This window comes from Rhinopithecus bieti, unplaced genomic scaffold (genome assembly GCF_001698545.2).
Source record: "Rhinopithecus bieti isolate Rb0 unplaced genomic scaffold, ASM169854v2 scaffold_5948, whole genome shotgun sequence".
In the NCBI taxonomy this organism is placed as follows: domain Eukaryota; kingdom Metazoa; phylum Chordata; class Mammalia; order Primates; family Cercopithecidae; genus Rhinopithecus; species Rhinopithecus bieti.
Window position 1 is genome coordinate 2970139 of NW_016805422.1, and position 13690 is coordinate 2983828.

The following is a 13690-nucleotide window of genomic DNA, read 5'->3' on the forward strand; positions in this document are numbered from 1 at the left end:
AAATGTTATCAAGTATTGGAAAACATGTTTGATTACTATGGGAATATAAATTAAAACTCCCCAAGTATTCTATAGAAGATGTACACATCTATAGTATATAAAAGAATTAGAGATTCCTTCCTCCCCTTCTTCCTTTATTTTGAGGAAAGAGGTAGTGAAATTGAGCTTTAGTTTTAACAGGTTAGAAAAGGAATCTTTTACATATCTACTAAAGTCCTATTATTAAATGTCTAAGTTTTTAAGTCACTTGGTTTCCTAGATACTTCGAAGGAATCAGCAGCCATTGATCCAACCCCAACTCCAAGACTGGAACGTCGCAATGATAGTTCCAAAGCGGAAATTTGACGTAATTCTTTTCGACACAGTTTTACCGGTGTAATACCATGAAGATGTCCCACATTTCCCGCAACCAGAATTTGGGATGATAGTTGACTGTGAGATTTTGTAAACTGATTATCACCTATTTCTGTTTTATCCTCATTACTTAACATATGCCCACTGGGGGGTGCTAAAGAACTATGAATTGGAGGTAATTCTGGGATATCTTCCCAGAGCTTCTGAGGATTTGGCTGTGTTCTTAAGCTGCTTGGTGAACTGTCCCTTTCTCTTTCTCGTCCACTTAATTTCATACTTTCAGGTCTGAATGCCCATTTTAATTCTTGTGAAAGCATGCCTCCTTCTTCTGGCTTCAGGACTCCATCTCCAGCCTCATGATCTAAAAATAATCGCCAAACCAAAAAATTAGATATTATTTCCTCAAAATTAGGTATTTTAATCAAAGCGTCTTAACATAAATATATTATTATCACCCAATATGCATAATGTTTTACAACTTTTTTGTTAAATGACTTATTTTAGATGAACAGATGTGTGAATATATTTTTATTTCACTTATAGGCATCTTGCATGTGAATAACTCAAAACTTTAATTCATGGAACAAAGTTGAGAAATAGTCTCTTGGGGGTTTGGTACTCCCTGGAAACATAAGAATGCTTTGGGCGCCTCTTGTGCCTTTCCATGCTTGCCTTCTCTGCTGGTCTTGCTACTAGTGAATTCTAAATCATGGCCAAGTGATGCCAGCACTGGATAATATTAGCTCTGCCCCATATCTCGAGGGAAAACTCTGGGACTTGGCATTATATGTGTGGAAATCTGGTCTTGGTTGGCACTCCCAGCATGATAGCAGCGTTCTGCTGTCTGAATGTACTATGGGGTGTGTGCCACAATTTCTGTCATCAAAATGGAGATGAGAGAATATGCCCTAGGTGGGGACACCCCACTGGAATTAGAGTGAAGAGATCAAAGCTAGAGGTTCTTAAATCAAAGAATATCTAATATCAAAGACAAAAACTTGCTTAAGAGAAATGCATTATAGGTACTAGACCTAATATGATGAAACATGCCAACTTTAACATATTGATGCATGCTTAGTATACTTTTCATCCTGCGAAGACAAAGTTTTTCTTTTCTTTTTTTTTTTTTTTTGAGATGGAGTCTCGCTCTGTTGCCCAGGCTGGAGTGCAGTGGCGCGATCTCGGCTCACTGCAAGCTCCGCCTCCCAGGTTCACGCCATTCTCCTTCTTCAGCCTCCCAAGTAGCCGGGACTACAGGTGCCCACCACCACACCCGGCTAATTTTTTGTATTTTTAGTAGAGACGGGGTTTCACCGTGTTAGGCAGGATGGTCTCGATCTCCTGACCTCAGGTGATCTGCCCACCTTGGCCTCCCAAAGTGCTGGGATTAAGGCATGAGCCACTGTGCCTGGCCCAGTCCTGCAAAAACAAAGTTTTAAAACACAGGTTGCACACTGGCAGCTCCCAAGCCAAATCTGGCCCAGAGACATGTTTTGCTTGGCCTATAATGTTAGTAATACTTGACCCAAAATTTAAAAATTGAAAAGTTTCTTATAAAAATATAGATTTACAGCTTTTTTAGAAAAACTGTAAGAGTTTACAGTTTCTAAATTGCAACAACAGCTGGAACACAGTTGCCACTGACCATTTAGATGACTGCTGCAGTCCCCACTGCTCACCCTGGCTTCCCTGGCTCAGGTAGGCATTCTAGTTTGTAACCCCTGGTTTAAAACATAACTGACTCTCTAGTTTTTAAAATTATCTCAAAATCAAATAACCTGAACTAGCAAATGATCTAGATCCTCGTACATGGAACTCATACAAAGTTGACCACAGACAGTGGCTCCCAGACTTTGCTGTACATCAGAGTCACTGGGAAGCTTTTAAAAATGCTGCGCCCTAGCTGGATGCAATGGTTCATGCCTGTAGCCCCAGCTACTCGAGAGGCTGAGGTGGGAGGATTGCTCAAGCCCAGGAGTTTGAGGCTGCAGTGAGCCATGATTGTACCACTACATTCCAGCCTGGGCAACAAAGCGAGACCCCAACTCTAAAAAAAAAAAAAAAAAAAAAAATTTCTGCTCCCCAGATGACAGTATCTGGGGGAAGGAGTAAGACATCTTATTTTCAAAAGATCATAAGAAAAGACGCTGATTGCTGAGGTTTACTCCAAAGCCCACTTGGATTCTTCACAAGAAAATTTCCCTCTTCCAGAATTTTATAATTGAGGGAACCAACTAGGTAAAGATTAATTTGCCCAAGGTCAGACAACTAGTGAAAGAAGTAAGGATTCCAACCCAGATCTTTTGACTCTATTATCCTTACACATAGTTTTATAGTGATTTAAATTGATACGAGGATAGGTTTAAATATAAATAGAGAGAATGCAGGTTCATATAAAACTGATTTTATCCTCATGTTAGAAAACATATACACTGTAACACAGGATGACCATCAAGTGACCCAAGATATTTTAGTCAAAAGATGAATTTTTCTGCAATTTGAAAATGCCAAAAATATTCAAAGAAAATATAAGTCTTGTAGACAGTCTTCTATGAAAACCCACTGAACCGTCAGGCACAGCGGCTCACGCCTGTAATCCCAGCACTTTGGGAGGCCGAGGCTGGTAGATCACCTGAGGTAAGGGGTTCGAGACCAGCCTGGCCGAAATGGTCTCTACTAAAAATACAAAAGATTAGCCAGGCCTGGTGGTGGCGCCTGCAATCCCAGTTACTCGGGAGGCTGAGGCAGGAGAATCGCTTGAACCCGGGAGGTGGAGGTTGCAGTGAGCTGAGATAGCGCCACTGTACTTCAGCCTGGGTAACAAGAATGAAACTCCATCTCAAAAACAAAAAACAAACAAACAAAAAACACTGCACCAAATACCAAGATAGTTATTTATTAACTAGGATACTGATTATTAAGCATGTAAAACATTTTCTGGAACTCAGAGTTGGATATAAATTGCTACATTTTATAATTCAAACAAACCTTGTTTCATGTCATTATATTAGAGTAGCATTATGAGATAGGATATAGTGTAAACTATATCCCCAATATAGTTGCAACTGTGTATTTTAAAGCATGGGGAAAATATGAAAAGAATTATGCTCAAATGTGGGTAGGATTATAACTGATTTGTTTTTTTCATTTTCAGATTTTTCTGTAATGACTATACATTACTTTTATAGCCAAAATGGAAGTATTTTAAATGTTTCTAGGTAGAATAGCAAATTAGCTGAAATAGTATCTCCAACGTTATTATCAAGACTAGACTCCTTGGGTTAGTTGGTCAGAACAGTGTTATTCTCATTGTACACCTCTCCAAAATTAACTATGTTTTAGATTTGTGTGTTTGATTAAAGAGCAGGATGAAGATCCAGATTTCTTAAACCTGTATATCACATTGTCATTTTAAAGAAATGTCTAGTAGACTCAGTGGCATAAACATGGGCCATTTACAAGCTAGATGTCTAATATTAGATACCTCAAATTTGACAGTAGACTTTTTTAAAAGCTAAAGTGGTCTTATGTTGATTATTCTGTTTCTTACTTGATACCTGTTTACTTTTAATTTTGGCAAGTAATGTTTCAAGTTAAAAAGTTTTAGCTATATATAGCCGGCAGTATTTCAAATAAATGAGTTATATTGGTAAGCACCTCTGTATTACTATACTGAGAATCAGAAAGTATAATCTCTTTGGCAGGATTTGTATGTTTGTATCACATCTGTATCCTAAGGCAACTTTTATCCTGGAATACTGAACCAGCAGTCAGAAGATAAGCGACAACATTGACTATGTTATAGTTATTGTTCTATCCACAAGTTCACTTGCCTTCTCTAAGCGTCAATGGCTTCATCTGAAAATGGAGTTAGCAGACCTCAGCCTATCCTGAGTTTGGGGGCTAAAAGGAATTATTTTTGAAAATGTCTATACATGATAAATGTCACAAATATAAGTTAGCATTTTTTTGAGACAGAGTTTCGCTCTTGTTGCCCAGGTTGGAGTGCAATGGCGTGATCTCGGCTCACTGCAACCTCAGCCTCCCAGGTTCAAGTGATTCCCCTGCCTCAGCCTCGTAAGTATCTGGGATTACAGGCATGCACCACCACACCCAGCTAATTTTGTATTTTTTAATAGAGACGGGGTTTCACCATGTTGGTCAGGTTGGTCTTGAACTCCTGACCTCCAGTGATCCGCCCACCTTGGCCTCCCAAAGTGCTGGGATTACAGGTGTGAGCCACCGCACCTGACCAATTCTACTTCTATTACATATTCAGCATGTATCACTTCATTGCTCATCCATATTATTTTTCACTGGTCTTCTTACATCTTGTGTGCCCATCTTTAAGTAGTTTTCTTTCCAGGTAAAAAATAAGTGTGTGCCTAAAAGATTTTAAAGTCAACTTTTCATAAACCATACTTAAAATTACTTAAGTTATTAGAATTAAGTTATTAGAATTATTAGAAATTATTAGCTAATTATTTTATACAATGTAGACTTTATTATTTTAGAAATATTGATTCCTCTCTATTCAGCTATCTTAAAGAGGGTATATTTTAATCACAGCAACATATTGTCTTCATTGTATTTTTTACTTTTGCAAAGTATAATATTTTGTCATATGTTATTTCATTTAGGAATGCACTAAATCTACATATCTACATATAATTATACAAGGAAACATCTTTGTCTTAAAAATAGGTTCTATTATATTTTTTAATTTCCAGGGGTCATGATATATAAAAAGACCTGATTTATCTTAAAATACATACTTTTACTCTTATCTACCTTACACCTTTTTTAATGATATCAGAAGGCTTAATTTACTATAAAACAGGAAAACAACAGCTATGTTAGATTATAGAGTTAATTTAGGGAGTAAATGAGTTAAGGTCTACAAGCACCTGGCACATGGCAGACAATCAATAATTGATCATTTCCTTTGCATCTATAAATTTGTTCATTCATTCACTTCTCATGTGGTTCTATCTTAGGCTACGATTTTTGTTTACAGAGACAAACAGAAGTATCAATCCTAAGTAACGCAATCAATTGATAAAGGCTACACTACAAAGCTGGCATGACTTCATCAAATGCTAGAGAAAGTGTTAGAGTGACAACACTAGAAGTCTTACACTCTGATGGTGCTAGTTGCCGCCGAATTGCTTCCCCTACCAGTTCCTTAAGTTTCTTCTTAAGATCCCGGCTGGTTTTCTTATAGAAATAAAGATCTTTTTCCAACTGCTGGATTTTATCTTCATATGTTTTGAAAGTTTCCATAATGCCTTCTCCATCTTGTTCTATACAACAAAAATTTGCATTTAAAATAAGTTTTAAATAAATGATGCAAAATTATGTTTTTGTTTGTTTGAGACAGAGTTTCACACTGTCGCACAAGCGGGAGTGCTGTGGCGCGAGCTGCTCGGCTCACTGCCAGTTCCGCCTCCCGGGTTCACACCATTCTCCTACCTCAGCCTCCTGAGTAGCTGGGACTACAGGTGCATGGCACCACGCCCGGGCTAATTTTTTTGTATTTTTAGTAGAGACAGGGGTTTCACCGTGTTAGCCAGGATGGTCTCGATCTCCTGACCTCGTGATCCGCCCGCCTCGGCTTCCCAAAGTGCTAGGATTACAGACATGAGCCACCGTGCCCAGCTGCAAAATTATGTTTTAACACAGCCCCTGGACTATATAAGCATGTTACACATATCTGTTACCTGAATGGGTTTGTTTTCAGCCACAATTTGGATTTTTCTGCCTGCAAAATTTTCCAAAGTAGGACTGAGCCCTTAGTCCCCTCAATCCTACCCCCTACCAACCCTCACACTTTCATAAGAATTTTTTTGCAGTAGCTACCAACTAGACCTATCCTTAGAACACCAGAAGTAAGGTGTTTTTTATAAAAAGTTCATGTTTGGAACTCTGTTCATTGGCTGCTTTAGTATCTTCTGTCAAGTTTATATCAGGAACTGTGGTTATATAAAAAGTAATATGACTAGGATTTATAGGCCCAAGAAATATACAACGAAAACCCCCACAAAAACAAAGTCCTGTTAAAAGAGGTCATAAAGATTAAATCACAAAGGAGAACACCACAGAAAAAGAAGAGAGAATATAGTCCAGCATAAAGTTCTAGTTTATGCCACAATATCAAGTTTCTAAACTTTAAGTTTACAGGTAATAAAGTTTAGAAACTTTATTATTTTCATTAATATTTATGAATATCTAACATTGTCTCCATTGGGTTATGCTCTTGAACCAGTGAAATCCAGTTTACTAACCTTCAGAAAAAACGCAATTTCAGACCTACTGTCTCCTGCTGGCATATTTATAAAATGATCCTACTGGTTTGTGATTTTCTTTGGTTACAATTGGCTGTTTTATAGAATTTTGTTTAAGTATATTTGAATATTTTAAATTAGTCCATCATCTTGTTTTAAAAAATACTTAAAATGAATGAGATCATAAATCAGAATCCCCATAAAGTATGTCATATAAATCAACTTAATTTTATGTCTGATATTCAGTTTAAATTAGAAAATTCGTGAATTGTTAACACTGTCAGTTATAACTTTTTAATTTTATTTTCTATTACTATTATTTTTGAGACAGTGTCTCACCCTGTTGCCCAGGTTAGTGTAGTAGTGCAATCATGGCTCACTACAGCTTCAACCTCCTGGGTTCAAATAATCTTCCCACCTCAGCCTCCGGGGTAGCTGGGACCACAGGCACACGCCACCATACCTAGTTTAATTTTTTAAATTTTTGGTAGAGATGGTGTGATGGTTACTACTGAGTGTCAACTTGATTGGACTGAAAGATGTCAGGTATTGATGCCAAGTATTGACTGTGTCTGTGAGGGTGTTGCCGAAGGAGGTTAACATTTGAGTCAGTGGGCTGGGGAAGGCACACCCACCCTTAATCTGGTGGGAACCATCTAATCAGCTGCCAGCGAATATAAAGCAGGCAGAAAAACATAAAATGGCGAGACTGACCCAGCCTCCCAGCCTACATCTTTCTCCATGCTGGATGCTTCCTGTCCTTGAACATCAGACTCCAGGCTCTTCAGTTTCGAGACTCAGACTGGCTCTCCTTGCTCCTCAAGCTTCCAGACAGCCTACCATGGGACCTTGTGATTGTGTAAGTTAATAATAAACTCCCCTTTATATATATATGTAGACAGATATATTTATATATAGATATATTTATATAGATATCTGTATATATTTATATAGTTATCTATATCTATCTATATAGATAGATATATGTCTTCTATTAGTTCTGTCCCTTGTCCCTCTAGAGAACCCTGACTAATACAGGTTTTGGTACCAGGAATGGTTCTAGAGGAACAGAATATTAAGGATGGAGTTCTTTTGTTGGTTTTGGGGTTTCTGGAGTTGGCTGCTTAATCTGATTAGACCCAAAAATGCTAAGGACTCTACTCCTAATAGTATGGAGAACACTGATAGTCCTTGGCATGAACTGTTTAGGGAATTATGCAAAATAAATGCATTTGACACTCCTGATTCACTGCTCATGAGAGGCAAGGAGTTTAGTGACTCTATATGTAATAAATTTGACCATATGTGGAGAACCAAGGAACATAATGAAGCTGGTTCGTTGCTCCTAAGTTCAGTGGACAAAATGATGAAAGAAAATGATGAACTCTTCTACCTCAGTAAAATTTCTAGGGGTCCAATGGTGTGGGGCCTGTTGAGATATTCCTTCTAAGGTGAAGGATAAGTTTCTGCATTTGGCCCTTTCTACAACCAAAAAAAGAGGCACAACGCCTAGTGGACCTATTTGGATTTTGAAGGCAGCACATTCCTCATTTGGGTGTGTTACTCCAACCCATTTATTGAGTGACCTGAAAGACTGCCAGTTTTGAATGGTGTCCAGAAGAGGAAAGGCTCTGCAATAGGTCCAGGCTGCTGTGCAAGCTCCCTGCCACTTGGGCCATATGACCCAGCAGATCCAATGGTGCTTCGGGTGTTCGGGTGGGTCAGTGGGCCAACACAGGGATGTGGTTTGGAAGCCTCCTGGCCAGGTTCCCCCCATAGGTTGGAATCAACAGCAAAAGAGGCTTTCCTAGGAATTTTGGAAAGGCCAAGGCCCTCCTCTTCCCTGCAGGTAACTACTCACCTTCTTTTGAAGAGACAGCTCTTGGCCTGTTTAACTGGGGGCCTTTGGGGAAACTGAAAAATGGTTGACTATGGGGTTCCATCAAAGTCCACCATGTGACCTGAACATGCTACATCATGAACGGGGGGTTTGCTTTCTGACCTATCCCCCTAGCCTTATAAGGGTGGGTTGTACACAGCCAAGTCCCAAATTCCATCCATCAAATAAGAAAATGCTAATATATTGTGATCCAGGCCTCAAGGCAGGTCCCCTGAAAAGGCCATAAGTTTACATGAGGAAGTGGGCAACAAATGCCCATGGTCTCCACTGCAACCACCTGCCCTTCTCCTCCCCAGCCTGCACCAAATGGCCCCCCCCCTCATGGGAGTTTCTATGACCAAGTTTGACAGAGGAAAAGAAGACCCTAGCCTGGTTTTCACAGATAGTTCTTGCACATATGCAGGGCACCACCCTGAAAGTTGGGGACAGCTTACGGCACTACCAGCCCCTTTTCTTAAGGACATACCTGAAGGAAACCACCCAGTGGGAAAGGGAATCCCTCCCCAAGTGGGGGGCCCAGAAATTTTCCGAGCAGTGGCAACCTGGGGTTTGTGCCACTTTGCAATGGAAGAAAAAAAGGGGGAAAAAAATTGGGGGGCCCCCCCCCCCCCCAGAAAAAAAAAATAATGAGCCCCCCCCGGGGTTTTTTTATAATAAACCTTTGGATTTTCATGGGGCTGTACCCAGTGGTTGGCTTGGATGTCAGAGACTTGGAAGAAGCATGATTGGAAACTGGGGTGGGACCAATTTTGGGAAAGAGAACATGGATGGGAACCACCTCTCCTTGAAAGTAGTCCCAAAACCTGGTGAAGATATTTGTAAAATCACCATGGTGATGGGTTTCACAACGGTGACCCTCCTGCCAAGGACGAGGATTTTAATAAATCAAGCAAGAAATAATGATAACCCCCGTTTGTGGACCCACCACTCAGCCTCTTTCCCATTCCCCAGCCACCCCATTTTTCATTTGCCGCAGTGAGGCCCCATGAACAAAGTGGGCCCATGGGTGGGCCAGGGATGTGGGCTCCAGCCAACCCACGGACTTCCAACTCACGCAAGGGCTGACCTGGGTACAGCCACTGCTGAATGGCCCATTTTGGCCAGCCAGCAGAGGACCAAACAGTGGAGCCCCTAAATATGGCCACCCATTCCTCCAAGAATTGGAGATCAGCAACCAGCTACCTGGGTGCAAAGGTTATGGAATTATATTGGAACCTCTTCTGTCATGGAAAGGGCAGAGGTTTGTCCTCATGTAACAGACACTTAACTCCGGATGTGGGTTTGCCTATCCTGCATGCAGTGCTTCTGCCAAGATTACCATCTGTGGACTCACAGAATGCCTTATCCACTGTCATGGTATTCCACACAGCATTGCCTCTGACCAAGTCACTCACTTCATGGCTAAAGAAGTGCGGCAGTGGGCTCATGCTCGTGGGATTCACTGATCATTCACAGGATGAAGGTCCCTATCATCCTGAAGCAGCTAGATTGACAGAACGGTGGAATGGCCTTTTGAAGTCACAATTACAATGCCAACTAGATGATAATACTTTGCAGGGCTGGGACAAAGTTCTCCAGAAGGCCGTATATGCTCTGCATCAGCATCCAGTATATGATACTGTTTCTCCCATAGCCAGGATTCATGGGTCCAGGGACCAAGGGGTGGAAGTGGAAGTGGCACCACCCACCATCACCCCTAGTGATCCACTAGCAACATTTTTGCTTTCTGTTCCCGCAGCATTATGTTCTGCTGGCCTAGAGGTCTTTGTTCCAGAGGAAGGAACACAGCCACCAGGAGACACACAATTAAAAGTTAAGATCGCCACCTGGACACTTTGGGCTCCACCTACCTTTAAGTCAACAGGCTAAGAAGGGAGTTACAGTGTTGGCTGGGTGACCTGGACTATCAAGATGAAATCAGTCTACTACTCCATAACAGAAGTAAGGAAGAGTATGCACGAAATACAGGAGATCCATTAGGGCGTCGCTTAATATTACCATGCTCTGTGATTAAGGTCAATGGGAAACTACAACAGCCCAATCCAGTCAGGACTACAAATGGTCCAGACCCTTCAGGAATGAAGGGTTGGGTCACTCCACTAGGAAAAAAACCCACAACCTGCTGAGGTGTTTGCTGAAGGCAAAGGGAATACAGAATGGGTAGCAGAAGGAGGTAGTCATCAATACCAGCTATGACCACGTGACCAGCTGCAGAAATGAGGACTGTAACTGTCATATTTCCTCATTTTGTTGAAAACATGTTTGTGCATGTACACACTTGTACGAAGAAAATATCTTCATTTTATTTCCTTTTCCTTTATCACGTGACATAAGATTTATTGACTTCACATCAGCATTTAAGTATTGTTAACTTTATGTAATAGCATTTGGGTTGGGGATTGGTGCATTTCCGGTTGTACGAAGGACAGCTGTATTATGTTAGGTGTAATTATAACCTTATTATTGTCTTTATTTGAAGATTATGTATGATCTCAGGAGATGTGTATACACAAGTTCAAGTTGACAAGGGATGGACTTGTGATGGTTAATACTGAGTGTCAACTTGATTGGACTGAAGGATGCAAAGTATTGATCCTGGGTGTGTCTGTGAGGGTGTGGCCAAAGGAGGTTAACATTTGAGTCAGTGGGCTGGGGAAAGCAGATCCAACCTTAATCTGGTGCACCATCTAATCAGCTGCCAATGAAAAGCAGGCAGAAAAACATAAGAAGGTGAGACTGGCCTAGCCTCCCAGCCTATATCTTTCTCCCATGCTGAATGCTTCCTGTCCTTGAACATCAGACTCCAAGTTCTTTAGTTTTGAGACTCGGGCTGGCTTCCTAGGTCCTCAAGCTTGCAGACAGCCTATTGTGGGACCTTGTGATTGTGTAAGTCAATACAATAAACTCCCCTTTATATTTATATATGTCCTATATATATCCTATATATTTTATGTATCCTATATATCTCGTGTGTGTGTGTGTGTGTGTGTATATATATATATCATATTAGTTCTGTCCCTTTAGAGATCCTTAATTAATACAGATGGGGTCCTACTATGGTGCCCAGGCTGCTTTCAAGTAAGCCTCCTACCACAACCTTCCAAAATGCTGGGATTATAGGCATGAGCCACTGCACCCAGCCACAACTTTGTTATAAACAATTTGTACAGCTATAGAAATGAATGACTTTTTAACTTTTTTTTTTTGTTTTTGAGACAGGGTCTTACTCTGTCACCCAGGCTGGAGTGCAGTGGTGTGACCACAGTCACTGCAGGCTCAACCTCTGGGACTCAGGTGATCCTCCCATCCCAGCCTCCCAAGTAGCTGGGACTACAGGCACGTGCCACCACACTTGGCTAGTTTTTTGTATTTTTTTGTAGAGATGGGGTTTCACCATGTTGTCCAGGATGGTCTCGAATTTCTGGGCTCAAACGATCCTCTTCACTCAGCCTCTCAAAGTGCTGGGATTACAGGGATGAACCAGCGTGTTTGGCCAAGTTTTTATATATTCTTATTTGGCCATAGCATGAACTTTTGTGGTATAATCCCAGTCACTTTAAAAAATATTAAAATATCAGTTTCAGAACTAAACTAAGGTAAGGAGAGCATGTTTGAATGTAATGATGTGTGAGATCTTGCAAGGAAATTGTCATTAGGCAACTGGTTGCTAATTAACCAGTGACAGAATTAACTTAGAGGCAAATTGCCTCAACACTCAAATTCACAGATTTTTCCAGTTTTCTGCTTACTCAGGTTGCTTCTTCTAGATCCCTTTTGATCTATTTTCAGCTATGGGTTTATGAGAATCAAGACTAAGCAGCCTGAATTGAAGGAGTAACAATATCACCTAACAATGATTTTGCTGCCATAGTAGCTATTTGTATACTGGCCATATGCCTAGGTAAAATGAGGCCAGATCACTCTGAGAGTTTTCTATCAGAATTGGTGGTGAACTACTGCTCACTGATAATGGTACGTGCCCATCAATGGCAGTATAATTTTGACCCAAGATATAACTTTAATGCATAAAATTTTATAATTAACTGACAATTATAACCAGAAATATAACTAGGAATATGACAGAACCTATCACTTTAATTTTGTGAGTGGAAAATAACTTAAATATGATAGTATTATATCCCTGGGAAATAAAAAAAAATTCAACTGTATACCAAAAAGCCTGAATTAATCCCACATTTCTACATAAAGACTAGACCAACAACAAGCTGACAGGATTGTAGCAGTTCTTATGTGCATACTGGAGGCAGGCAGAAGGGATGGCATTCCAAGCACGAATAGCCCTACAACAAAGTCAGCTGTCCCAAAATGCGGCAACCAAAGCATGTAAAGCCCAAAAACTTAGACAAGTAGCAACTATTTAAACATGTTGAGCTTTTAAGTGATCAAATTCTGTCCTGTCTTCCTTCAGTACCCCCACCTACACATCGACTTTACCTAACTGTCAAAAAGGGGAAGTTACCTTTGAAATGATGTAACAGCAACTGCATCTTTTGTTCATGTTCCTTTTGCTGGAGGGTCAGTCTCCGGTCACACTGCAATTTTAGATGGTCCAATGCAGATTCTAATTCACGAACCATATTATCCCGTTCCAGAACTTTCATTTTCATTTCTTCATTATATAACTGTTGTTTCCGTTCAGCTTCTCGCAAATTCACCACCTAGCAAATACATATTTTGACCTGTGAAGTGTGTCTTAGATAAGCTAATATAATAATCTACTTTTCTTAGGCTACTTAAAGATCAACTTCCTTAATCTCCATAGTGTAAATGATTCCTGCCAGGTATGGGGTCCTTAGGCAAATGCTTTGCAACATATTCACAAAACCTAACAGCCTTTTGAATTTGTTGGAATTCAGGCTAGGCACGGTGGCTCATGCCTGTACTCCCAGCACTTTAGGAGGCTGAGGTGGGAGTTTGAGACCAACCTGACCAACATGGTAAAACCCCATCTCTACTAAAAAGAAATACAAAATTAGCTGGGTGTGGTGGTGCACGCCTGTAATCCCAGCTACTTGGGAGGCTGAAGCAGGAGAATGGCTTAAACCCAGGAGGCGGAGGTTGCAGTGGGGCCAAGATCGCTTCATTGCACTCCAGACTGGGTGACAAGAGCAAAACTCCATCTCAAAAAAAA

The 13690-nt window shown here is 40.6% G+C and overlaps 1 protein-coding gene across 1 annotated transcript in view; it reads right to left on the bottom strand.

Moving 5' to 3' along the window:
- Window positions 1–6: 6 nt before the first annotated feature.
- KIF27 (kinesin family member 27) overlaps window positions 7–13690 on the bottom strand; it is a 101444-nt gene continuing 87760 nt past the window's right edge. Inside the window, exons 17-19 of the mRNA XM_017872376.1 lie at window positions 13019–13217; window positions 5493–5657; window positions 7–715 (exon numbers count right to left, since the gene is read on the bottom strand). Of these exons, the coding sequence (XP_017727865.1) occupies window positions 231–715; window positions 5493–5657; window positions 13019–13217 (849 nt within the window). The 3' untranslated portion in view covers window positions 7–230. The remainder of the gene's footprint in view (window positions 716–5492; window positions 5658–13018; window positions 13218–13690) is intronic.